General features: G+C 41.2%; 1 protein-coding gene across 4 annotated transcripts in view; it reads left to right on the forward strand.

Annotated features, from left to right (window-relative positions):
- The window catches only part of LOC131556924 (sodium channel protein type 5 subunit alpha-like), a 178,515-nt gene that overhangs the window by 26,501 nt on the left and 124,156 nt on the right, over positions 1 to 27,858 (forward strand). For all 4 annotated transcript variants that reach the window (XM_058803871.1, XM_058803862.1, XM_058803879.1 and 1 more), the window contains exons 7-9: positions 10,797 to 10,860; positions 23,617 to 23,758; positions 25,374 to 25,571. In XM_058803871.1, coding sequence (XP_058659854.1) covers positions 10,797 to 10,860; positions 23,617 to 23,758; positions 25,374 to 25,571 — 404 coding nt within the window. The remainder of the gene's footprint in view (positions 1 to 10,796; positions 10,861 to 23,616; positions 23,759 to 25,373; positions 25,572 to 27,858) is intronic.

The raw sequence follows: 27,858 nt of genomic DNA on the forward strand, positions 1-27,858 counted from the left end.
AGGAAGATAAGAACTTGGGTTTGAGTCTTTCAAGGCCCTTTCTAGTTTTAGATAATTGTGTGCTGTGGGCATTTGCTACAGGGGACATTTTGGTTGTGTCTCTGGGATGGCCCAGGATAGTCCAGGTCTGTTTTTTTATTCAAAACTTCATATCTGGACAAAGCTCTGTAATCTTTCCTTATCTGCTTTCAACCTCCAGGCAGGAAATATTTTTTCTCATCTGTTTTCTAGATCCTCTCATTTTGGTTTTATATACGGGGAAAAAAGTCAGTTTATAAATTTTGTGTCATCACTGGCTTAACCACAGTTATGTGGTAGCTCTTGATTTTTGGTTTATCCCAGAGGAAATAACCACCACAACCCCAGATTTCTGGAGCTCCTTCCCTTAACTCCATACTCAAGACCCATGGGTACTTTCCTGTTCCACCAGTCTGTTCAAGAAAAGTCTTTTCTCTATAAATCTTGTAAATCCTGCTTTGCAAGGTTGATAATGTTGTTGAGAATTGTTGGGTTTTCCCCTCCATCTGCCATGAGATGATCATATACTGAATCCCATAAGGAATTCCTGCCTGTCCTACCAACATTTTTCTTGTTCCTGCCATCATTTCAGTGGCTTCTGCAGCTGGAGCAAGTACTAGGTAACTTGGGAAGAAGGAGGCAAAATTGTAAGCATGGAGATCCAGTGGGAAAATTCAAACTGGCTCTTATTTAGGTTCACTAAACACTAGAATAAAAATTCCTAGAATATAAAAGTGTGAGCAAATATTCCTGATTAGGCTACCAAGAAGGGAAATGTCATTAACAACTTAACTCCGTGGAAGAAACTTCTGCTAAATTACTGTGGATGCTTCTGGTGTCTCAGCTTAATTACTGGGCACAGTAGTAATGGTAAGATGAAACAAATTTTTAGTCTTTCCTCCACTCACAGTGGAGATTCAAGTCTAAAATCTGCCTTTTGCTGGGCACCTCTCTTTGGGATGAACAAGAGAACTTTTATATTCTTTCTACCCATTTAAATGGCTCAAAATTTAAACAGGAACTTCTGTCACAGACATATTTTATGACAAATCCTTTTGTTGGGATCTCTTCTCCTGAGAAGCTGAGATGCCTCAGAAACAAAATATAAACAATAATTATCTGCTGCTGTGGAATGCAACAGGTGAATTTTTGATTGGTCTCATGTGGTTGTTTCTAATTAATGGCCAATCACAGTCAGCTGGCTCGGATTCTCTGGTCAGTCACAAGATTGTATTATCATTCCATTACTTTCTATTCATTGCTAGCCTTCTGATGAAATCCTTTCTTCTATTCTTTTAGTATAGTTTTAATATAAAATTTTCTTTTAATATAATATATATCATAAAATAATAAATCAGTCTTCTGAAACATGGAGTCAAGATTCTCATCTCTTCCCTCATCCTGGAACCCCTGTGAACACCACCACAGAACTTCTAAGAGGAAGGCTTATCAGAAAAATTATTCCATTCTGGCTTTTTCTCCAATGAGTAATGCTTACCACTGCAAAGCTAGAGAGGGGGAAAAAATGAAGATTAAAGGAGAAGTAGCTCATCAGGTCTACCAGTTCCCTCTGTGCAACTACTCTTTGAATGAATGGATAGTGGGATGAGAGACAGCTGAGCATCAGATAAAATCAGGCTAAAAAATTCTTCATGTCAAGTGCCAGTGGTAAAATTACAATCATTCATCTGGGAAAATGGTGACTACTGATAGGCAATTATTTTCCTACCTGCAGTTCTAGATTTGGTAAGAGATTGCGATCAATAAGCCCAAGGAGGATTATTTTTAGACATTAATAATAACAAACCGGGAAGACTGGAGTTTTAGATGCAGCAGTGATTGTACATAAAAAATTAAATAAAGGGGGGAAAAAAGGTTGAAAATAATGATAGTTTACATCCACAGCATTATGAAAATTATGAGATCAATATATCAATGTCAAAGTCATTGTGCTGTTGGTTATCATTAGGAGAGTTAATAGTTTAAAAATACAAGCTGACTAAAAAACTATAAAACCTAATTTCAATACTTGGAAAGATTTTGAGGAAAGCAGCTCCAAATAACACCTGGAAAGCCTGTCTTGGGTTGTGGTGTTTTAATTAAAGACATTTTTGATGAAGTGAAGCTTCATGAACGTGCGAGCTAGAACGGATTAAAAGCTATGGGATGTCAGATGTGTCACTGGCTTAGAGAAGTACCAATGGACTGGGTGTAGTTGGTTCATGTAGCTGGTGATTTTAGAATCTTTAATGTCATTTATGTATTCCATTATGAAAATGGATTATTGACTAGTCAGTAAGTAGAAATCTGAGTCCTTTTGTTGAGCAGGGCTTAATGTAAGGGCTGAAAGCATAAGAAAAAAAGCTTTAGAGTAGAACTTTAAAACTATAATTAAATTATATAAAGTCACTTATGGAATGATAGTCTTAAACCCCAGCATTTTCTTTTTCTTTAGACTAAATACCCTGTTTAAGACACTCTGAAAGAGTGTTGTTTTCAAATTGTTCTATATACCTTTTTCCTCTCAAAATAAGAATATTTTAAGGTGAAAAAGAGCAACCCTGTAATTTCCGTTAGTCTTGTCCAAGCAACTGGCGTTAAAAAAAATTAACAAGTAAGATAAATGAATGTTCAAGCTTTGTAAGCCTTTAAATGGGAGGAATCAGCTACTATTTTTATAGCTTAAAGCAGGTATTTCAGGGTTGTTATTTTTTTCTTCTAGAGTAGTTTCTGGCATTCATTTCATGGCAGTGATTTTTCTCTTCTGGAGTCAGATTGTGTGGTTAACAGTGATCTGGGGAAAAAAAACAAAACTACTTTTAAAAGGAAAAATCCAAATCAAGATTAATATTATATTTTTTGTCACCTCCAGTTAGACCTGGATGATTTAGGGTTGCTTCAGGTTCTATATTTAGCAAGATGTATAGAGTATGTGAAGTTTTGGGGATACCCATCCAAATCATGGCACTGGGCATTTGAGAAGGGATCAAAGGTTGTACAGAATAGATGCTGAGGCATAAATGTGTGAATATATACAAATGTACATCTGCATGTAGATGAGGCTGGGGGTATCTTCTCTAAGCTCTGTTCCTAATTGTTATCTCTTCCTGATGGAATAATTTCAGTTTCCAGAACCACTGAAATGGAGCTCTATGAACAGATACTCTGAATCTGTATGGGGACTGTAGAGAAAAGAATTTTGTCCAAGTCAGATAATAAATATGGCAAATTTTGGGAGAGCTGAAGTGTTTGAGGAGTTGTCTGAGGTGGTAATAGAAGACAGTGAGTGTTTGATGAATAATCATGGAGGTGGGAGGAAAGAGAGAAGCAATAAATCAAGTTGGGACTGGAATAGGAGTTTTTTTTATGTATGATTGTGAATGAACCAGTGATTAAAACAAGGAACCTCTCTGGGCTTTCAGATGGTGCTTGTCAGCATGGAATCTATTGACATTACTCTAACTGTAAATATTGTGGCTTTGTTCAAGCACTGTGGGTCTTTTGATAAATAGCTTCATCAATGCTCAAAACTTAATGCTCTGGTGTGTTATTAACATGGGTATTGTACCTGTGCACTTTGATTTTTTTAGCTAAATAGAAAAAGAAACCCCCAACAGAAGTGCAAGGATCAGAAAAACTTAGGAATTTATCATGGTGAATCCAATATAGTCTTTTCCTGACCATCCATCAAGGCTTTTTTCAGCCTTGTGGTGAAAGATGATGTTCTTATATTGTAAATATTTGAAATATTTTGTGAAACAGGAGAATTTCTACCTCAGTTATACCTTTTGTTCTCATCACTGCTAATAGAGAGATCTACTTGAAGAAAGATCTGCCATGGAAAATTCAGACTAAACATTTTCAGTTTTCCTGCACTTTCAAATTGTTCATAAACTACAGAATTAAAGCACCACCTGGCTTGAACAGTGATGTGCATTTAAAAGGACTTTCTGTGTGCCCATTAAGGTCTGTCCATGCTCCAGGTTCAGCAATAAAGTGCATTGCAAAGGCAAGAACATCTTCTGCTTTTACACTGAGCACACAGCCCAGGTGCGCCCTGAGCACAGAATAGCTTGCATTGCTGCGTGCTCTTATTGCACTGGTTTTAAGGAATAGGTAAAGATATATTTTCTCCTGATAATTTCCATCAGTGTTGAACTCCCCCAAGCATGGTAGAGATAAAATATAGGAATTCCCAGGCTCAACCTGGCCTTGGCATACCTAGGGCAGCATCTCTCTGTGCCACTGAACAGTCCCATTTGTTCCAGCAAATGATTAGTACAGCTCAAAGTATAGATATTTTTCTCATTTTCTGTTAACAATAACTGTTGTAACTCAGGATATCCTTATCTACACATGCAACAAATCTTTCTTTGAATGTTTTGTCCACAGGGGCAGCCTGCAGCAGCAACTTCTGCAGTTCAAATGGGAAATAGAGTGAAAAAATATTTCCTTTATCTTTAGTTTTGAAAATTCTTCTTTTCATTTCCCCCTTCCATTTTCTTAGGGCAAAAATCATTGTTATCATGTTCTTGTCACTGGGAGCACACAAAGCCCCCTGTTCTCTTTTTCCAGAATACATGCTATATTTTACTGTGATAGTCACCTTTTTTGCCAGGATAAAAGATGCCCGTTTTTTCAATTGCTGCTCTTCCTAAATTTCCCCAGTCATCCTCATTACTTCTCAATAATTTCCAGTCTGGCAGGTACCCTATTGAAAACATTGAAAGTGGTATTTCTTAAGATCATCAAGACCAACCATTCTTCCATCACTGCCAAGGTCACCAAGTGTCACATCCACACATCTTTCAAACACCTGCAAGGGTGGTGGCTCCACCACGTCCTTGGCATGATAACCTTTCCCATGAGGAAATACTTCATAATATCCAATCCAAACCTCCTCATGTGCAACCTGAGGTCGTTTCTCCCAGTCCTGTCATCAAGCCTGACCTGGCTGCACCCTCCTGTCAGGGAGCTGTAGAGAGTGAGGAGCCTTTCCTGTTTTCCAGATCAACATTCCCACCCATCTTGGTGTCATCTGCAAACTGCCTGAGGCTGCACTGGATCCCCTTGTCCATACTGCTCCATCCTTGCCCTCCTGTGTATCAGTATCACACTTTCCTCTGATCGCGGCTTCGCATTACATAAAAGCGTTGACTAAGAAACCCTACCAAAAAAAGAATCCATCTCTCTTATCTGAACTTTTACAGGAAATTTAAGGGCTGACAAGGTTATGAATAGGTGAGATTTTCTCTTTCTCTGCTTTAGTTCGCTTTCTGACAGCTTAATATTCCATTTTGCATTTCTCTGCTCTTTTTTTTTTTTTTTTTAGTGGAGTAGGTGTCTCTAGTGCTCCTCATTCAGTCCATGCCTCACACTTTATTTACTAGGAAAATACTGTGTATAGGAGAAAATACTGTGTATAGGAGATGCTGTTACCTCTCTGTTCACCTCTTTCCCTTGCTCTTATAAATGTAACAAAGATGTGCAGGTGCAGCCCTCTGCTAGCCCACAGAGATCCTGCACAGACTTTTCATCTTAACCCATGTTTTCTGTCTCCCAGCCATTTTTTGATCCAATTTATTTGTTTTCTTTATCACAGTAAGTGCAGAAGTTGGGATTTTTTTTCTATTTTTCCATCATCTGCCTGTAATCACAAATGCATTTGACCTTTGTAGCAGCTTTTGATTTTAATTCTTTTGTGTGAAACATATGAAAAAAAAATTCCACAAAACACAAAAACATCTACAAAACTTCCAGAGAGCACACTTCAGCACTTTGCTGCATACTCACGTGGAGCTCATGTCTAAACAAGTGGTACTAAATGTGCTTTTAGTTACTGTGCACCCTACAGCCCTAAGAGTGGGGGTCTGAGTGACTGGTGAGGCACAGAGGCATAGAAGGAGATTATCTGAAGATGTTTAAAAGCCAGCATGTCCATTTATTGCTAGTCATTGTCTCCTGCCTTGTCTTCCTGGGGATGCTCCTGGGCTTGGCAAGCTCCCCAAGCCAAATTGAGAGCATCTGAATTCTCTGCTCTCCTCTAGTGCACACCTCCAAAAGCTCCTGATGTGCTTTTCCTCCCTTCCTGATGTGCTTTTTGTTCCCTCAGGCCATGTGAGCAGCACAAACCAGGTTCTGTGGATCTCTGAGGCTTTCAGAGCCTCTTCCCAGTGCACGGGAGCCATCTAGCTCAAGAGGGCTTGATTGATATTTTTAGTGGCTTTTTAACAAAAGGGGGAAAATCTGTGCTGTCAAAATTGGAGATATTTTCTGTGCTGTGGTGACTGCTGAGCCTGGCAGGGAAATTGTTTCTCTAACTTGTCTGGAGAGTGGGGAGAAGCACTAACAGAAAAACTCAAACTGAAGGTGAACCACTTTCCTCTCACCACCTGGTTGTATGATTTTCTACAACCTCCTCCCAGCCCCTCCGTATCTCCTGCAGGACAACTCATGCCCAAAATTCCAGGCTGTGTTTACCACAAAATCATGCAATTGCCTGTGCTGTACATAAAGTCGTCCCCTTGATCTCTACTCCCTCTACCCACCCAACCATCTTGGTTGTAACTCCTCCTATTCCTTTTTGAACTGAAGTTTAAGAAATGTCCTTGAGTGTGGTTACAGGTATGGAGGTATCAGAGAGCTGAGCTAGAAGAGATTTCCCAGGGAAAGAGGGAGGATGGGAAGCAAGGAGAGGAGAGCACCCAAGAGCCTCTGAAACTCAGCAGAAGGGTCAGCAGCAGCAAATACCAGCAAAGAACACCCAGATCTCCTGTCAGGGGCTGAGCAACAGGAGAGCAACTGATTATTATAATTATTTACAACCCCTTTTAGCCGGGAAGAACTAACCAGCGGTTCCATTTTTTTCCCCAAGCATTCTCCCCTAATAACACCCTTAATACAGCCTGTTCCATGGCTTTTGTGAGGCATGTTTTTCATCTTCAAACTCAATTTCATTTATTAGAGGCTTCTCCGTGTGCGACACAGTGTGCACACAGCAAGTGCAGCAAGGACTCGTTTTAATTACCGCGAATTACCGGGAGGCAGAGCGCGTTTGCGCCGGTGGGCGAAAGGGAGAGGAGGGGGTGTTGTCTATTTCCTCTCCGTGCCACATATCACAGCTGTAAGGAGACGGAGCTTTTCTGAGCTGCACTTTAAATTTGGAATGGGCACGTTGGGTGGCTGGCAGTGCTCTGTGCCAGCCCCAGCACTGGGGGAAAGTCTCCAGCCAGAGAGTGCCCGTGTGGCTGCAATAAATAGTCTGAGATAACAAACACCTCTCTGAAGTTTTTGTTAGAAAGTCAGCCAGAGGACTCTTCTCTGGGCAGTGACTAATGATATTTGAATGCTGCTCTTTATGCAAGTGGGATAATATATAGGGTTGTTGTGGTGGTTTTATTTTTAATTGGAATTAATTTGTTGTAAGATGAGTCAAAATAACGTTTCAGGAGGGCCTTCAAAGGAGGAGCAGAAACTAGAGGCAGAACATATATTTTCTAAGCTGACTCCAAACCTTTCTCAGTTTTCTGAATGAGAAGAATTTCCTTTCCTTCACACATTAATGAGGAAGGTTTCTACCCTGTATTCTATCCTGCAGTCTATATACTCTACTGGCTTTCTGCTCAGTTGTGTGATAAAGGTGTGGAAAGCACAAGCTGGAGTATATTTTTAATTGGATTTTTTTTTTTTTTGCTTTTTTCTTTTTATTTTTCCCCTGTTAATTTGACAAGTGGAGACACTGTGAATGTTTACTCTGTTAGAATCACCTAGTGTAGGAGGGAGCAATGCAGAAGCCTGGAAGATATTGAGAAATCAGAAAAAGTGTAGGAAGAAACAGACAAAATGATGAAGAACTGACTTTGTAAGGAAGATATTGCAAGAACAGACATGGAAAATTTGTGGTTTTACCCACTTGCATATAATGGCTTTAAAATTATGGCCATTGTTATTTGCTTTGAGAAATGTAGGAGGCAGAAAAAGGACTTGAAAGAGACCTTGTTATTCAAACTATTTTTACTTCTTTTAATGTGACCAGGTAGTTGCCTTACTCTGGAAATTCCTGTAGAAAAATTCCTAAAAAGCAACATGTACCCTATGATTTTGACACCAACATTTTAGTAAAGCTGGTAAAAATAAGAAATTAGCATTACCTTTGGAAAGAACGGCATGTTGCATAAAGTTTATGTACACACACAGAGGTGCTACAAATATAATGGTTTTGGCTTAATTTCACTTCAAAAATTAAGAAAAAACCCATAAAGAAGCACCTAAAATAGAGGTTTTCAGTTTTATTTTCTGTATTTGTTTTCCTATTTTTCCCCCACTCACAAGCTGATATTTTTCTGTGAAAAAACAAACAAAAATTAATTGCAATCTTCCAAGGCAATGGAAAATCATTGTGCTTTCATGTGGCGTTGCTCAGTTTGAGCAGTTTTCAGAGAGAAAATCCTGCTCTGCATGAAAAAGGAGTTCCTAGTTCTTTGCCCAGGTTAGAGTTGGGAACTGACGGGAAGCTGAGGCCATGGGTTAATATGGTACCAAGGGTGTTCATTCTTTAAAGCAAGAGTGATGCCTGTTTTCTTCTTGCAGCTCTCTGATTGCCCAGCAGGCTTGATTGAAACCCAAACCAACGGGCTTTGAAGCAAAGATTGATTGTTGTGCACATTTTTGATAACACAGCAATTTGTCTCCTTGGGTGTAGAGCTCTAATCCCCCTTTCATTTGTCAGTGGGGGATCGGGAGCTCGCCCATTCCTCAGCCCCAGGTTTGTCACAGTGGCTGTGGCACTCCCTGCACAGACCCCATGGCGAAGGTGTGCCCTCCCAGCAGCACCTACTCACCAATTCCTCAGCCTGCATCCCACGGGGCTCTTTGGCACCTGCCTTGCTGCTTGGTTTAGAAATGTAAATGCTTAAGTCAAGAGCAGATAACAGAATTTTGCGTTTTCGAGATTTCAGATTTCTTGTTTGCACACAGAGAATTCTTGTCCTCCCTAATTCTGTGCCCACATGCTTTTCTTATCTTCTGATTTGGCTGACCAGGAGGTGTTGGTTTGGTTTTCAACCAACGCTGTGCTCCAGGATTTCAATCAAACCTGGAATCATAGAATGGTTTCTGTTGGATAGGACCTTGAAGAGCATCTAGCTCAGAGAAAGGTGGTCTGGTGTGTTTGTGTCACTGACTCTGTGCATCCCAAATAAGATGCCACCTGTCCTGAGAAAAGCACAAGTCCTTGCCCAGCAGAGCTGGAGGGTGAAAGGTGATGCAGATGTGCCATCTTTCCCTGTTTTGTGGTGATTGATCACCAATCCTCAACCATACCCAGTCCCAAGTGCTGCTGTCACACCAGGTGTTTCTGTAGAAATCCCATGTGACCAGACAAAGTGGAAAAGCATCCAGTGTGAGCAGGATGTGTGTTCTGATAACTTGTGAACGCCATCACGTGCCCCTGTAACCACAAGCTCCTGGGCAGTAATTCCCTCTTGGCATGCAGCAGAGCAGGGCTTTTCCACTGCTCGCAGCTTACCGAGAAAGCCACAGCACATCTGTTCAGTGCTTGAGCCACTGAGCATTCCCTGCATAGCCCGCCTGGATAAGCTGTCACTCTTGATTTTTAAAACATTTCACAGCAGAGGGTTGGCCTGGAATGGGGAACCTCCTGTGAGCAGCATCTGCAGAGGCCCCTCTGCTCACAGAGCCTCACCAGGCAAGGCTGCCACCATCATCCCTTGGCCAAGAGGGATCACGTCCTCTCTGCTGCAGCAAAGCACACCAGATTAGTTACCCCTCCTCAGTGAGCTGCACACCTCCGCTTTGCATTTCTTATGTTTCTAGAGCAATGCTTTCATCTGTTCTTCCCTGCCACCAGCCAGGTTTTAGAAATGCTCCTTAGAACATCTTTTCTTCGCGCTCCTTCCAGAACACTGACTGTGCCTTTCCTTTTGAGAAGAAATTGGCCTCCTGTTCTGTTAGTCTGCATGTTAGACTTGGTTGGCTGGGGAGAGAAGAAGAAGTGTGTATGCAAAGTCTCTCATTAGCCTGGAGATGCTAATTTCCTTAAGCCTTATTGAGAGTCAACCTGGGAATGATCCACAGCGCTTAAATTTAGCTTGCTCTTCTGAGGCTCCCTTGAGAAGTTTCTGTCTCTCTCCATTGCCATTACAGATGACTACAGTGATAAATATTTGTCTTTGTGAATACTTCCTTGTTTGTTTGGTCTTTAACAGGGTGTATTTTTATTTCTTTTGCTTTGTACTGTGCATTTCCTATGCTGAGCAGAATCCACCAGACTGAGGGAGTGGGCTGCTTTGTTAATATTGTTACATTCTGAGTTAGAGCTGGTTACGTTTTTAACCTATGAGTCAGTAATTTCTGCCACAAACTTCAATTAATACGTGTCTCATCAATGCAGAGACTAAAAGTTACAGGCTAGCATATGGTTTGGTTTCATTACATTTGCAGAATTTAGTAACAATGTTCTTGGTTTGAAGAGAGAGACATGGGTGAGTAGAATTTCCTAAAAACATTGCCCACAGCCCGTCATCACCTTATTCAACAGGTCTGATTTGGAACACAAACAGCAAGCACTTGCAGAGATTTGAAAACATATTTATTTTTTCAATTCATAGAAATTAAAAGTAGCAAAACAAAGCAAAAGCATGCCATTCATCTCTCAGTTGCTGTCCCAATTGGATATGCTGGTTGGTGGATGATATTTTTGAATGCTATCATTCCCAGAATGTGTTTATTAAAAAGCCATTTCTCTATTTCTGTTGCAGTGAACTATTTCATAAAAAACGGTACAGAAGATGTGTTACTGTGTGGCAACAGCAGTGATGCTGGGTAAGTACTTGAAAAATATCTTCAATTCTGGTCTGATTTTGTTGCCTTCATTATTATTATTATTATTATTATTATTATTATTACTACATTTTCCTCTAGTTCTGTCCACTTTTCACCAGCATGAAGTAGCTCTTTCAACTTCCTTAGGTCTAGGCATAATAGTAGAGAGTATAATGACAATATTGTGCATAGTAATACAATTTTCTCAACTGCAGGGAGGAGAAGTTTCTATGTGTCACTTACTCAGGTTTAAAATCTTTAGGGGCCTTATTACAGTTCTTTTTCAATACATTTGAATTTCTCAGTAAAAAATAGTGAAAACTAAGTAAAATTTTGGCTGAGTGGAGAGTATTTTAATGGAAATGAAACAGAACACCTGGAGGGATTGAAACTGATGATGAATTCCTGGCTTTTGGCAAAGGAAGATAAACAAATCAACAAATGCCCCAAAAATAGCATGCTTTGGAAGTGGGGGGGTACTCAGGGTTGAATTGTGATCTACATTTGCACTTGATTTGATTATGGACTACATGTATTTTCTCGTTGTATAGACAGTGAAGAGACCAGGGGTATACTAACATCCCCTGCATAAAGGACTTTATTCATATCCCTGCCATCTTTAGATGCCCATGGTTCCTCCTGAATCCCATCCCCAGGGTACAAGTGCACTGTCAGAGCTCGTGATTTTATCTGACAGCTTCTCATGATCTTGATGGAAGTGGAAGAGTTCAGACAGGATGGAAGGAGATGGGATCTTCTGTGGTCAGAGGAAATTATAAGCCATGCAAAGATTGCAGGCTGTTGGGAGTTGTATAAAGAGGAGGAAAATACCTTGGAGTAGTGGGACAGAGGAGCTTTTGAGCCAAATATGTGAGAGCATTTGAACCAGGGAGGTGGGTGTCTTAGGCCAAGAGAGGAGGGGAGGAGGTGAGATGATCTACTTCTGGAGGAAGATGTTCTGAGCTGGTAGAACCAAATCTGGAAGAATGCAAAAAGAAATAAAAGGTTTCATTTAGGAGCAATTTATTGAGGAAAAAAAAAAGGCATGTGTGTGCAGGGAGATGAAGGGAAGATGAAATCTGAACTTGCTTGTGGACAAAAAAGGCAAGAAAAGCCCTCAGGTGCTGGGGAGAGATGTTTTGCTTTCTGCTGCCGCTGCCTGTGTCTGTATTGACATGAGACAAAGGGAAAGCTCAAAGCTCAGTGTCAGCCTTCCCTCTGCAGGCCTGGTGTGTCTGATGTGTATTACCAGCCTGAGTTAGACTCCAAGATGCTTGGGCAGAGCGCCATGCTTTCCCCTTTGTTTGTTCCTCGGGAGGTACAATGTCAGCATCCATTAATTAGGGCCTTTGTTGATTGTAATACATTGTGTTTATCCAGGCTCAGGCAGAACTCCAAGGCTATTGGGATGTTTCCCGGGAATCCCAGGATCTGGCAACCTCCATTGTGCTGGTGAACCTCAGCCTTTGCAAACCAATATTGGGAAACAACAAGTGCTCTGCACAGCAACAATATTTTGTGTGTGATGGAATATTCATTGTTCTCACTGGTGACCTGAGCTGTGGTGGTGGAAAGATGCTGCTCATGGGCAGTGCTGAAAGGGTTGATTGCTACTGCTTTGGAATTGTTCAACTGGTGGGAAGTTACACACCAATCCAATATCCATGGAGTATTTCTATATTGGCAGCCTGTATGGATTTAAGGGTTAGTTTGTAGCAAGGCAAATGAGCAAACCCACCCTCTTTCCTTCCTGTTAAAGTTAATAAATTTGGGTGTCAGCAAAATCCATGTTTGGAGAAAACCTCTGGTGGAGGCAGTGTACCCACAAGAGAATTACAGCCTGAAACAGCCAAGGGAGAACTTGCAGTTCTTGGGTATAAGAGAACAAAAATGACACCTTCAAACTGAGCGTTCTTGTACTTGTTTTGATAAATACATCAAAACTGTCAATGTTTGTGACATCAAGGGACAGCAACTCTCCCTTTATGCCTTGTTTCTTTCTTCTTCAGCCTTTTGCTGTTTTAGTTAAGTATTTAATACCACTGGGTAAGGTTTAAATGCCTAAAAATGGGTAATAAATATTCCTATTTACACTGGGTTTTTTTAGCTCAGAATTACCAAGTGTTGTCTCATCTGCTACACATTGCACAGAGTTGCTGCCAGTCATCCACTGCTGTTGTTTAAAGGCAGGAAGATAATAAGAAAGATGATCCTCAGGCCCCAGGGGATGTGCAAAATCATGTATTCCCACCTGTTGGGACAGGCAGAGCATCATTTACAGGCTGACGTACCTAAGGGGATTTGTTTTCTCTCACCCTTCAATGATTGAAGCCAAGAGCAAGAGTGGTCAACAGTAAACCAAAATCTGCATGCTTGGGACCTTCTGGGGCAGTTTTCAGCACAGGAGCAAAGGAGGGGACTTCAAAGGAAGCAGATGCATGAGGTTGTGGTTCCCTCATTTATTAGTAATGACATTCATAACTCTTGGGTTGGGAACCCATCAGGGCATCAGGAAGGTGTGGTAAGGAAAGAGAGGTGGCAAGGCCATGTCCGAGTGTTCTCAGCATTTGTGGAGTGTGCTTTTGCTCACAGTTTGAATTCATCAGCCTCTAGGACACACTGAGGACCCAAAGGAAATTCAGGGAAGGGTGGTGTCGTGTGTTCTCTCCTGGAAGGATTTGTTGTTAGAGTGAGGGATATCTGTGTTGTGGCCAGGATATTAAATCTTGAGGTAATTGAAGAAGCCATTTCAGTGCATTTTTAAAAGCATGTTAATGACACTCTGAGGTTTGTCTGGTCGCTGTTATTATGGAAGAGTTAAAAAAGAAATCCAAATAAATCTGCTCTGGCAATTGTTAGGTGATGAGGCTCAAGTGGTCTAATGTAAGAGTGTGTAGTGACAGAGACTGCAACCTGAGCTGGAGTAGCAAGCCAAAATCAGCAGGGAAATGATCATCAGTGGATTCTATATCACAGGCAATCTAATTATCTCCAAGGTGGGGGCTTTATTACATTACTGGGAGGGACTGTTTTCTGAACAAGCACCCAAGCTGCCAATAAAGCAGGAGGTAATGGATCTAGGTAATATTGATTCCAGTTCAGAAGGGATTTGAATAGATGTATGTCACTCAGCTGCAGCAAACACGTCTCTAGTACTTGACCTGGCAGGGAAGCAGGAAAAAAACCCATTTATTTGCATTTCTAGATATGCTTAAGCAACCTCAAGAATCTACTTAAAAAACTATACTGCAGAGACATGGTAGGAATGTCAGGGAGATGGCAAATTTCTTAGGTGCACAAGGGCTAATCTGTCTGTGAGGATTTTTCCCATGTGACACCTCAGAAAACTGAAATCTGACTTTTCTTCCTTTAATCAAACAGAACTTTTTTGCTGCTTTTCATTTTGTTTATCCAGCTGCATTTTCCCCCTTGGTGTACTGCAAGAACTTGTTTTGTGCTTACAAGGAACAGAGTACAATAGAAACAAGAAGTAACTTTTGGAGGAGAGAGAAAATCAAATGATTGTGATCAAAGATGTTCTCTGGCTCCAAATGACACCTGCTTGGTGTTTCACAACAAGCACATTCAGAAAACTACACTGATAGAAAAATTATTTGCTCTGTGTGACAGATTGGTCAGACTGGGAGCAGTGCTAACAGTAAGGCTCTCTTAACAAAAACAAAAAGCCAAAAAAACCCAAAAGAAAGTGGTGCATTTGCAGTTGTTGATGGTTTTAGATGCATTTGGATGTTAAATTTAGTAGTTCATTTGGATGTTGCTGCACTGGGATATACACAAATTGTTTCTCTTTGCAATTTCAGCAACTTCTATTTTATTTGTTTAAAATAAATGGAGAAAGCTCAGATACTCTGATTTTTAAAAAGGATTACAAATTCTATACATTTGCTTCTCAATTTAATCCCCAGTACCTATCCAATGTTGAACACCTTGTTTCAGCCTCAAGGAAGGTGCAGTAAAGATCCAGTACAAAGGTCAAATAATTGGGAGATCTTAGGTGGGAGCAGAAGTTGGAAAATGGTGTTTCCTTAGTGAAGTCAAGTCCTGGCAGCAAGTAGATCATGATTTGTGAGGGCTGCAGAGCAGCAGGTAACAGTTGGCACCACCACATACTTCATATAAAAAAAAAAAAATATATATATATATAAATATACACACCCACATCCTATATGTCTGCCCTCTTGATCCCACCTCCAGATCCAAGGATGCATCCTGCTGGAGCACACCACCACCAGAGCAGGTTCCCAGTGTGGAGCACATCCCTGTCAGGCCACACCAACCCTCCCATGCAATTCCAGCTTTTATGGCAGCTGCAGCAGTGTGGAATTCTCTGTCTGTAAGAAAGGAAGATGCATTTCAGCTCTAAAGCATTTTCATCCTGCTGGAATTTCACAGGGATGTTTGTCTGCTGTGCTTTGGCTGCTGTTTTTATTTCCCCTCCTGCCTGAAGGTTTGGTTGAGCAATAGAAGCAGCAAGGAAATTTGTCCATTAGGAGAAAGAGACAAGATGCTGTCAATGTACAAAGTAAACAAACAGACACAAAAGAGAAACTTAAATTCTTTCTTTTCACTTTTCCATTTGCAATTACAACAAGGAGCTAGCTTTTCAGAAAAGTGTGCATGTTTTAAGTCAGTTGTGCCCTCTTTGGATCAGACTGCTTAATTTTTTTTCCCTTACACATGATATGTCCTGTGTATTCAGCTTATGGGCAGGAATAGTCTACAAAATCATCCTGACAATGAAAGCACATTTGCATCATGTCTGTACTGATATTACCAAAAATACTAGTGAACAGGAAGGAAAAAGCAGGCAGTAAATCTACTTCAGGAACAACAAGAAAGCACCTTTGGCAACTGCATCCTAGTAATTGTTGCTATAGAAACTTTAGCTACCTTTATTCTTACTATGACCTTGATTTTTCTTAACAGGATACGTTAAAATAGTGTACACTGTGGGGCAAGATTCTCTGTGGTTTGGTGAATTCTGTCACTGAGCTCATTGCATATCAGGGATGAAGGAATGACCACGTGTTGTGGTGCTCCTCAAAGTGTTTGTGTCAGTCCTAACCCTTTCTAAGGCATTATCAGAAAAAAAAAAAAAACCCAAACCAACAACAAAACAAACATTTGTTTTCTTCTGTGTTGTGGCATTTTACTAAGGTAATTAATACCCCCATGTAAAATTGCAGCAGATGCCTGTTTTCATGGTCTCCATGAGCACCAAAAGCAGAGTTTTTGTGGCAGTTTCTCCCCATCACCCTCCTGTCAGCGTGCTCACTACACGTACAGTGATGCAGCACTTTGATCTCTCTGAGCTGTAGTAACATTCCTTTGCCTTTATGCGTCCTCCAGGCAGTGATTTAAAGCCCCTTGTAAAGGCTTATCACACCCCTGAAGGGTAGAGAAGGAACATCCTCCGTGCTTGTTTCTTCTGCTATCGGCTGCTTCCACCAGTGCTGCTGCAGCTCTCACCCAGAACTTGGCAGGGCAGAGCCTGGAAAAATGTCAAAGAGCCAGAACATGTCAAACAGCATCCAGAACATGTCAAACAGCATCCAGCACACAGCCCCAGCTGCACCAGAAACTGGGGAGCTGCACCAGGGCAAGGTGCACACAGCTGGCCCTGTTACTCTGCTGCTGGCAATTAGACCATTGCAGCTCTAAGATGACTTAACTCATATCTGTGTTGTTGTTATTATTATTATTGCTGTTGTTGTTGTTATTGTTTTCTACAAGAAAGTCCTAGATTCAGGCCATTTTGTGCTGGATGCTGGACAAATAGGGTGAGAAGAGCTCTCTTGGCTTGGAGGTTTGGCATTTCAGAGGTGCAGTCCATGGATGAGTGGGGCAGAGATGTTGCACATAGACACTCCTGGGGAGTAACAGCAACACCTGAAATTTGAATTTTCTTCATTTAATCAGACTGAACTTTTTTGTTGCTTTTCATTTTGTTTATTTGACTGCATTTCCCCCCTTGATGTACTGCAAGAATTTGTTTTGTGCTTACAAGGAACAGAGTACAAGAGAAATAAGAAGCAACTTTTGGGGATGAGACAAAATCTTCAGTTCAGGAGAAAGTCCTGGTTGGAAGTTATGTAGGACTACCCAACTTTGTCAGGCAGGTCATGGTCTCTCAGTGTTTGACTTGCTGCAGAATGGGTCCATTCTAGGAAATGGGATAGTGGGAGCTTTGGCATGTGCCTGATGGATTGGTGTGTGCATTACCCTCACCAAACGCAGCCTGATGTGGCTGGGCTCACAGATGGGAGAGCCTGCAAAGGCTGCTTAAGTGAAGAAAGGAACACAATTTCCAAATGTGTCCTCTTCCAAATGTCACCAAAACAAAGGTGTTTTGGCAATAACTGTGTTGGTTAAACTACTAGAGCTAAAAAGGTAATTACATCCCAGATTATCAAGCAATACTAGTGAATCTGTTTCAAACCTTCAGGCTCAGCAGCACACCTTAAATGTATTTACCTAGATCCTGATGTAAATCACATAAGCTTCTCCATTTATTCTGAGCTGGTTACAGTGACAGGAGAGTGAGGATGGTCTGCTCATGGTGAGAAAACCTCAACAAACAAAAAGCAAGTGTGACACCTCAAAGGTGCTACCATGGGCATGACTTGAGGAGCAATACAGGTTCAGGAACAATAACAACAGTCCCCATTCCTAGGGATCAGTGGTGTGTTTGGAAGATCATGTCTCTGGTCAAACAGCAGCAGTAGGGATTAAATCCAAATCCACTCAATTCTTAAGGAGGGGTAATATTACCTCTTAGTCAAAGCTGTAATAATCTCATCAGCCACATGAGAGGAGCAGACTTACTAGAGGCTACAGCCTTCATTAGGCACTAATCCACTATTATGTTTATGATGATAAATTATTGCCCTACATTTTGTTTGGTGGGTTAGACAGAAGCTCTGCTGTCTGGCCACTGGATTGAGTCAGAAGAAATAGGATCTTGCTTGCCTGGCAGCAGTGTGGAGCCCGAGGAAGGCAGGGAGGCAGGAGCGGGAGTCGTGCCCCTCTGTGCTTGCATGTCGTGGGCTGAACCCGGGGCTTCTCCATCTGCCTGAGCCAGCAGCCAGTGGGACAGGCTGAAACCTTTCCTGGATTCCAGCCAGCACCATGCACAGGTCAGCTCTGAGCCTGTGAGCAAGCCTGCTCATGGGCACCTCCTTCTCTTTTCTGCTCCAGTTTCAACTCTTGGTTGATGTCGATCTTTACTCTGAGCATTTCTTCTCTTCTTTGTCATCATCCTATCTTTTTTTCCCTTTTCCCTGCAGCACATGGTCCAATTTGCTTGCACTTCCATCATTTCAGACAATTGTCACCCCTTCCCTTGCTTTTAAAAATGTCATTCAAATTCTCTCTGTCCATTTGGATGCTTGGAGTGAGGGCTGCTGGGAGCTCCTGGTTGGACCTATCCAAGACAAAGCATGGCACTTCAAGTCAGATTTTGGCTTTTAGATGGTAATTCGTGGGGAATTGTAAGTCAGACACTCTAATCATGATTAGTCTTTAATATTACAAAAGAAGAAAGAGCAGGGGAAGGAGAAAAACCTGTGACTTTCAAGCACATCAAGCACCCACTGACATCAATGGCTCTGGCTGAAGTGCTGCTGGCTTTTGGCCCCTTTCTCCTACATGCCCAGTTACCCTTACAACATTCATTTTTTTGTAATATTTTCCTATTTTAGAATGGGTAGTTTCATTTTTTTGGGTAAGAGCAAATGTTAGTCTAAGGATCTCTAAGCCACAGTATGATCTTCTATTTTGACTGCTGTCTACTCCCTCAGGAAAAGGAGAAAATATGGAAAGTGCAGGGAAAAATACTCAGGTGTGTGGTCCAAAGGAAATCTAAGCCTCTCTTTTGTGGTCTCTGGACTTTAGCAGGATGAGGCAGGTTGAGGAAGATTCTGCTGTGCACATCAACCAGCCATGGAGGCCATGGGCATTGTCTGTCCTTCAAAGGCTTTCAAACCCCACCTTGGGGGTTCCATTTTCAACCACCAGGGTGATTCCCGTTCCCCAGGAATTATCTACGTGTGAAAGACATCAACTATAAACTTTTCAGCTTGATTTCTGCATTCTTAGGCTTAAGGTGTGACTTAAACAGGAAGATGAAGAGACTCTTACCAAAATAGGAGTTTGTTTTTTTAATTTTTGCTGTGTCTGTGGTATGTGCTTCCCTGTTTCTGCAGTGAGCAAGCCAGAGTGTCCCTTTGCAACCTGAACCCAAGCAAAGTGCTGTCCCCACCTCACAGATGTCACTGGTGTTGGCTCCTGGTAGCACATGGAAAACCCTCCCTGTATTTTCAGGCTCTGGATGTTACAATCCAGGGCATGGATGTTTTACAAATCTTCCTTTATTGCCCAACCCTATTGGCCACTGTAGCCTGGATCAGCAGGTTGCTTGGCTTGCCTAGATTAAACTCTTGAGACAGAGCATTTTGTAATTATGCCCCTCAGCTACAGCTCTCTGGCATTCCCAGCCTGTGTTATTTAAACCAAAGCTGTTTCTTATGTCCTTTAATTTCCTGTACCAATGCCAGCTTGCAGTGGTGATTACAGGCTGATGGATAGGTAGGTAGGCTGCTGCTTTTAACTTTTCTGAATCAATGACACTAATTTTATTGTGATCAATTGAACAGCATCCTGTGACACTCCTGTGGAGGATGGTATATTTATGTAGCTTCTTTTTGTTGCCCAGCCCTGTGCATCAGAGGAGAGTACAAACCTCTCAAATGCTACCCTGAGGTAAAAGAAGCTGAAGAGTTTGCTAAAAAATTCAGAGGGGGTAAGCTTAATGTCATACATGGAGGAAGGTTCAGTAAGATCTTGAGGCTCCTTAAAAAAATCCTCAGAGGAAATGGTGTCAGTTGCAGAATAATATTCTCATGTGAGAGCCTTGCACTTAAATTTCTGCAGTGTTTTTCTGGGAAGCAGCATTTTGTTTTCCTCTCAGTGTTTTTAACACGTTCCCATACCCTGTGGGTTATCTCTCTGTTGGCCACGAAAGAGGGTGAGGAGGAATAAGGAGTTGACAAGTAGGAAATTCTGTCTCAAGGGTCTGGTTGCCATAATAAGGGTGTAAGCTAACATTAACGGCATTTTTGGGCTGGGGTTCATGCTTTTCATGCTGCAGCACTTTGTTTGAATGCTCTTAAAGCTGAAAAAAAATATTAGAGAAGTGTGTTTTCTAGGTCTCAGCTGGGATGGAGTTAATTCCTTCCTCATGGCTGCTACAGTGCTGTGTTTTGGGTTTAGTATCAGAACAATGTTGGTAACACGCTGGTGTTTTCAGTTGTTGCTAAGAAGTGCTTCTGCTAAGTGAAAGACTTCTCAGCTCCTCATTCTCTGCCAGTGGGGAGGCTGGGGGGGCACAAGGAGCTGGGGGGGACACAGCCAGGACAGCTGGGCAGAGGGATGTTCCAGACCCTACACTCAGTGTATAAACAGTGGGGGAAACCTGGCTGGGGGGACCCTGCTTGGGAACTGACAAGGGGTGAGCAGTTGCACTGAGCATCACTTGTGTAGTTCAATGCTTTTATTATTGCAATTATTCATATTGCTGTTATTTTCTTCCTTTTCTGCCCTATGAAGCTGTCTTTATCTCAGCACATGAGATTTCTCACTGTTACTCATCCAATTTTGTCCCCCATCCCATTGGGGCTGGGCTGGGTGAGCAGCTCTCTGGGGTTTGGCTGCCAGCTGGGGTTAAACCATTCACTGTGGGGTCAGACAGTGGGAAATGATCCATAGGGACAAAATAAAAAAAATTTAAAATGTATCCTTTGTGTATAATACTAATTGTATTATAAACATAAAATATTCCTCTGAGGTGCTCCTGCTCACTTTCACGGTCAGAGGGGTTACATCTCCATGTCCTACAGATTCCCAAGCAAAGTAAAATGCTTTGAGCACTTGCTTGAAAATATTCTTCCTCAACAAAAGTTTCCCTAGAAAGCAGCATTGGCAGTGAACCTGAGTGACTTTTTATCCTCTAGCACGTGCTCAGAAATTCCTATGAAAATTCATCCCAAGGTTCCTAATGTCCCCTTTCTCCCATGCTCTTGTTCAAAAGGGTGAAGAGATTAAGAGGGAATTCTCCCTACTAATTGAGATTCAGAGGAAAATCTCATCCTTCTCAATAATTTATATTAATGGTAAAATTTACCTTTTGCCTAAGATTTTAGGTAACTTATTCTAGGAGAAGCCTAATTTCTTAATGACTTCCCTGCCTAGGCTAAAGTCCACCATTAAAGTAACCACCAGCAAAGTTTCTCTCAGTTGCATTGGGTTGTTTTGGCCATTAGTAATAATGTTAAAATAAGAACAATGAGACCAGATCAATGGAGGCACTCAGGATTTCTCTTTAGGGAGAGATGAAGGAAAGGATTCTGCACCTCTGGACATGATCCCAAAGTTTCCAACCACACCCAGTGTGTGAGAGAAGTAATTTTCCCATGGCAGAAATAATCAGCCTTACAGAAATGTTCATGTCTTGTGTAGACAGGATGTCTTGCAGCCAGCAAAGGGAATTTCCTCCTCAGGAGCCTGGAGAATCCATTTCTCAGAGCTCCTGAGCAGCTGAGTGGCACATCACGGGCACTGAAGGCTCTTTGCTGCAGCAGATCAGAGGCAGAAATCTCACATCTCTGCAGCGGAGTGACAGCACATGCTGCCTTTGGGAGAGAGGAGGTTTAGTGAAAATTCTGCCTCAAAAAAGGGCATGGGTATACAAGAGACATTCATTGTTGCATCTGCATATTTTAGGGGGAAAAATACAAGATTTCCGCATTTTATTATCTTCTAACTCAGTGATGTTACTGTATTTTTTATTGAAATGTGGCTCTTATTAGGAAAAAAATAGGTAGTCAAAGTAGGAAGGATCTAGAAGGAGGCATTTCTAGACTGGCAAGGGAAAAATTAGGAGTGACTCTTTTTCTTTCTTTGTGAGATATAATTGTTATTATCTGAATTCTCAACTGGTATAAGCTAACTTGGCTCTACCCAAGGTGACAGAATCACTTATTATACCCCCACTTGTGTGTAACATTTAATTCACTAAACATCAGCTGTTCATTTTTTATTGCTTTTTCTGAAAACTACTGTAAACAAGGATCTGCACACATTTTATAATGCTTCAGCACTCCTTTTATCAGCATTCAAAGCAGACTTACTTTAAAATTTGTGATTCACTACTGATATTAAATTAAGATTCTAAAAGTGCTGTTGAATGTCTAATGGTGGTGGCAGGCAGCATAGATTTGTATAAAAACATATTCTCATTTTGACATGCAATAGAGGTTGTTATCCTGTGCTGTAAAATTTATTTTATATCTGTATAAAAATTGTAGTTTTTAAAGAAAAAGAAAACTGCTTTTCACACTGACACACACTCTGCTTTCTCGGAGATCAATTTTTTTTCCTGGAATCCTAAAAATTAGTTTGCTTTATTTGTGTTTCTGCTTTGCATTTCAATTTCTGTCAATATTCTGCTTTGGTTGAAAAGTAGCAGTGATTGAGCAACTCTAAGATATTTTTCTGGGAGAAAATGAAGCTTAAAGCTACACAATCTACATGACTGGTGACATGTCCAAAATCCCTCATGTTCCAACCATCCCCTGTTGTGGCAGCTGGAATTTGCAGGGAATTGTACCAGGTTTATTCCTATCTGAAGGATTAGGAGAACAGGGAGAGCTGGTCTAACTGCACATTCTGCTGCGATCTGCTTCTCAAAATATTGGATGGTTCTCACCTATAAAATTCCCAAATGTCAAAAGGCTCCAGGGCACTTGATCTCATATTCTCTTCCTAGGATACATGCAGAAGAAAGCCTTTGCCTATTTCTATATCTTCAGTTTCTAATGGGTTATACCTTATTTTTTGGAGAGTGGCTTCTGATGTGCAAGAGTTTTGGGGGCTTTTGACTAATCTGTTCTGAGAGAGAGGCTGGAACAACCCAGGATTTCTTCCACCTTGTGTTTCACTTGATGATGCAGTTCAGTGCTTACACGGTACCACTGAGAGCACTTTTTATCTTTATCTCTTCTGGCATAGGGGGCTAGAAAATTACTTGTAAGGAGCCTCAAAGGTTAATGAGAGCCAGCGAAATTCATGCTATCTGCATGCCATTTAATACAGTAATCCACAAGACACACAAGGAAAGCAGTTCCTGGCAGAAATAGAAAAGATGTCATGACCCCAGACTGTGGCGGTGAGTGGAACAAAGGGCTGGGTTTCTTAGATTAAACATTTAATCCTTTTGGGGTGACCGAGGTCAGGCAGAGGAAGCAATCAGGAAGGTGCTCCCATAGCACAGCCAGTGTCAGACTGTGTTACCAAAAGAGCAGGCTCACCATCACAGTGTTACCTGCTGCTGTAACAGGAGACACCAGGCTTTTGATTCTTAATTAGGAATAAGTGCCAGGAGAAATCATATACAAGCACCTAATTCCAGTCTATTCAAAATCTGTGAAATGCTAGGTGATTATTTGCCATTGCAGCTCATGCTGTGGTTTTTATTTTGCTGTTTATCCTTTCAAAGAAAAAATAAGGTTGCCAGGACCTTGGATATTGTGAGGTAGCATCACCTGTTTAGTGAAGGAACTTACCATGGATGACCTGTGCTCTTAACCAAGGGCACTGGATGTGTTTCCCTGGAAATCAGTTTCTCCATGTTAGAGCCATCTAAGATGCATCTCACAGATTGTATTTGATGTTTTGCAGCACGTGCCCTGAGGGATATATATGTCTGAAGGCTGGGGAAAATCCTGACCATGGTTACACAAGCTTTGATACTTTTGGCTGGGCCTTTCTCTCCTTGTTCCGTCTTATGACTCAAGATTACTGGGAACGTCTTTACCAACAGGTATGAGATCATTTTATCACTGTTAAAAATAAAAATAAAGGCATCATCTAGTTACAGCGGCATATACAACAGTTAAAGACAAAAAAGAATTGCTGGTTATTAGGTAAACTGTGCTTTGTGTATGTTCTAGAGAAGGATTATCAGATGTTCTGGAGAAGGACGATCAGTTCTAATAATTAATAATTTTCTTAAGAAGAATAATGTCCAAAGACATTAGACTGGGTGTTTGGGGAAATTGAGAAAAAGTGGTACTGAGTGAAAGACCCTAATTCACCTGAGTCTAAATGAAGTTCACCACTTAAGGAAGATCACCACATCACCACTTGGTGATTTTTCGGCCGATGGTGTAACACAAGTTAATATTTTGAGTCCAGCTCAAGAAAAGGCCAGAGAAGCACCTGTGTTCTTGTGATATCTGGTTTTGCAAGGTATGGTGATGAACACAAATTCAGAAAATGGCAAAACTACGTGATGCATTTCAGTTCTCTCTGCTGCAAGCTCTTCATCATGGACACTCAACTCACAGTCACATGCAAGGTGGTCTCTGAGTGAATGCTCATTGCAGCATGCATTTCCTGAAATGTGTGCAAACCCCAAAGAACTACACATGCCACTGTGGTACTGAATTACATTCTCTGTCCGTGAAGCCACTGACAATTTGCTGCTGCATCTCAAACCTGCCAAAACTGGAAGGTGATCATATGGAAATAGGGGATAACTTTGACAGAACCACTCTGAAGGTACTGAGGTAAATATCACTGAAGATTTGGGGGATTTCAGCTTCACATACAGCCAGTTATGCAATTTCACTTCAGGAAAACGTGAAACAACAAAACTGAAGATTCTTTAAACAGCTGCATTCCCTTGCTTGGCAAGGAGCTACATGTACAACTCTGGAAGACAGAAACTGTCACGGCAAATAAGGATGAACATCACTCCATTTCATTATTTGACCTTATACTATCACACAGTGTTTTCTGTCAGTAGTATCATCTCTCTGAGCATGGGACATATCTGTTACACATAAGCTGTCCCCCTAAATTCCAGTTATGCCAATAAATCTGGTGAAGAACCAGGGGATACATTCAACAGAGCCCAAGGTTTGGTTCTTGTCCTGACACAGATGTCTCAATGATATTTGGTTGAGCTGCACCCTAAACATGTATTTTTCTCCCTGAAAAAGGACCTGGATTGTAGACATCTGAAGGGATCCAACATGAATCCCACTCGGATGGTTTCTACACACAAGATAAAACCAGATTGAACTGTGGGGGAATTTTTCACTGCAACTGGCTCTAATATCTATTCTGAAAAAAAAAACCAGCAGAGATATTTGATACAGGAGGAAAGCATTGAAAGCATTTTTCTTTTAGAAATTAATTCACTGCAAAGCACACAATTTTTGATTAAGGTATAAAAATTTATTGGTGAGGAGATTATTTCCTTGTATGTGGTTGTCATTTCTCATCAAAGCCTTTCTGTTTGAACTATTAACAAAGGATGAACTCAATTATATTATAAATCTAATTTTAAAAGAAACCCCTTCTTTTCTTTATTTGTTTTTTCTTTTTCAAAACATGGTAAAGCAGTGTTAATTTTACTTTTGCACGTACAGACTCTCAGATCTGCTGGGAAGATCTACATGCTTTTTTTCATGCTGGTCATCTTCCTGGGCTCATTTTACCTGATCAACCTGATTCTGGCTGTTGTGGCCATGGCATATGAGGAGCAGAACCAAGCCACTATTGCTGAAACAGAGGAGAAAGAAAGAAAGTTTCGGGAAGCAATGGAGATGTTGAAGAAAGAGCAGGAGGTCAGTGAACTATGTGACATGATTAACCTTGGGTGACTTGAACAAATGTTACCTTGGGATTCACATCCTCTTTATTTCACATTTATGTGATAACCAAAGTAAGAGTTTGCTTGAAAGCAGTTTAGTGTTTGATGAAGTTATGGATGAAGTTATTGCAATTTTTTTTTTTTTTATGAAAGAAAAATTATAGTTCTCCCTGTTAGGAGTGGGGCCATTTGGGGTTTACATATCCAGAACTGTGCTGGTTTAACCATGCCACGTAAGCCAGCAGAGAAAATTAATCTAGTTTGGCATGTGAGATGTTTTAATGATGGCAAAACTACATCTGCATTTGAGCACAACCCAGCATGTGCTGGTAGCTCAGCCAGAGCCCCAGCTGAACCTCCTTCCACCACCCCTTTAGCACACATTGTTTTCCTCACTGTCTTGCTCAACCTGCTGTAAATATCCAATTGTTTGATAACGAAGGTAAAGGTGTAGATTAATCTCTTTGAAGGACCCACAGCTTCATTCCTGGAAAAGTAAACAGGCAGACCTTGAGGTTAAGATCTGCAAATTATGCAAAGGGTATGGATTTAATGCTATGTCATAAATTTAAACAAACCAGGGAGGCCAAATGGTGGATGTAGCCTTATAGCCTTAATAACAGTATTTAATTTGCATTTGGTTTGTGTGGGGTAGACAGCTTTTATTGAACAGCAGAAGAGAACATTTTAGGTGCTGTGAACAAGAAGACAATAAGAAAATTAGTCTGAAATAACACGTAGCACTGTAGTTCAGAGAAATAAATCCTTGAAACACAATATAAACTAATATACATAATTTTCTTTTGGGTACATATGGCTTCAGGGCCTAATCCAAAGCCCATTTAAATCCTTGGAAAGAAAATAGAAAATGCAATTCACTCTTGACAAAGTGCTAGTAGTGGCTTATGAATCATTTAAGTCCTTTTAAAGATCCTCTTTGATAGTTTAAGTAATAGGTAAATGCAATTTAGTCCATATACAGCCGCTTTGAACAGAGTAACTCTGCCATAACCTAAGGGAACAAGCTGAGCTCCAGCTCGTACCTATTTTGTACAAATTTTCATATGTATTGACTCCAGCTGAGCTCTTCCTAATAACAGTCAACTTTAGTAGCCCCAGCTATAATTAAAGATATTTAAGAATTTCATTTTGAAGGCTTTGATTTCAATTAAGCCTGTGTGTACACAAAGAAAAGGAACATTCAGCCCAGAAAGCATAATGTGTCAAAAAACAGTCGCCCCTGAAAATCTGAATTTTTCCCATTTGTTTATATGCTTTATAATAGAGTCTTTCCTTCAGCCAACAATTTCTCGTCTTCCCCGTGCCCTGTTCAGTGCAAAGGGAGGACAGTACATGACTCGAGAGCAGCTCTTTGCTTTCTCATCATTTGTTGCGTTGCCTTAGGGCAGCTCGAGCAGACTTCCCAGCTGAGGCAGTCAAAGCCTGCTTGGAAGAGGAAGTGACTAATATCCTCCAAGGTTTTTCAGGGCCTCTTGCCACTGCTCAGACTCCATGTGCTTCAAAAATGCTCCTTTGTATTTGCAATATTCCTGGAGTATTATCCTAGTTTTATGGGAAGGATGTTCAGGAGTGGAGTGATTTTGGTCTGTGATGTTCACTAATGGAGTCCAATAATTCTGCAAATCAACTCCTGGCATCTCAAAGTAGACATTTGGAAGGAGAAGCTCAGGAAAGGGAACTGGGTGGCTGCACCATGGAGCTTTCAGGTGTCCTGCTGAGATATCTCACCCCAGTCAGAGCTACTCGATTTTAATCTGGTTCTCCAAACCTCAATAAAGATTTTAGTTTTGACTTTCTCACTGTACCACTAAGTTCTTGCCTCAAGAGCTCTCTTTTGCATAATTCTCATATCAGACCTCATGAACTAAGCTTTCCTTCAGCCATCACATCACATCTCCTTGCCAGGTACGCGTGGTCCCACACACCCTTCCTGCCCCTGGAGTTGTTGCAGTGAGTTTTGCCCTGCAGTGCCTGAGGAACAGGACAAGGTCCAGCCACAGGAACCCAAACAGAACAGGTAGATAGGCAGGGCATGGGGACGTCCTTGAGCCCAGGCTGGACTGAGGAAACTGGTGAAGTGTCCCTGCCCACGACAGGAGGGTTAGATATATTCTAAGCTCCCTTCCAACACAAGCTGTACTGTGAATCTATGGTCCTCCATGCCAGGAGGAACAATTCACTCTAAATCCTTTTCCAATATCTGAGAAAGGTATTGAGCACAGAAACTATTCAAGTAATAG

The sequence above is a fragment of the Ammospiza caudacuta genome, chromosome 1 (assembly GCF_027887145.1).
Source record: "Ammospiza caudacuta isolate bAmmCau1 chromosome 1, bAmmCau1.pri, whole genome shotgun sequence".
NCBI classification, from domain to species: Eukaryota; Metazoa; Chordata; class Aves; order Passeriformes; family Passerellidae; genus Ammospiza; species Ammospiza caudacuta.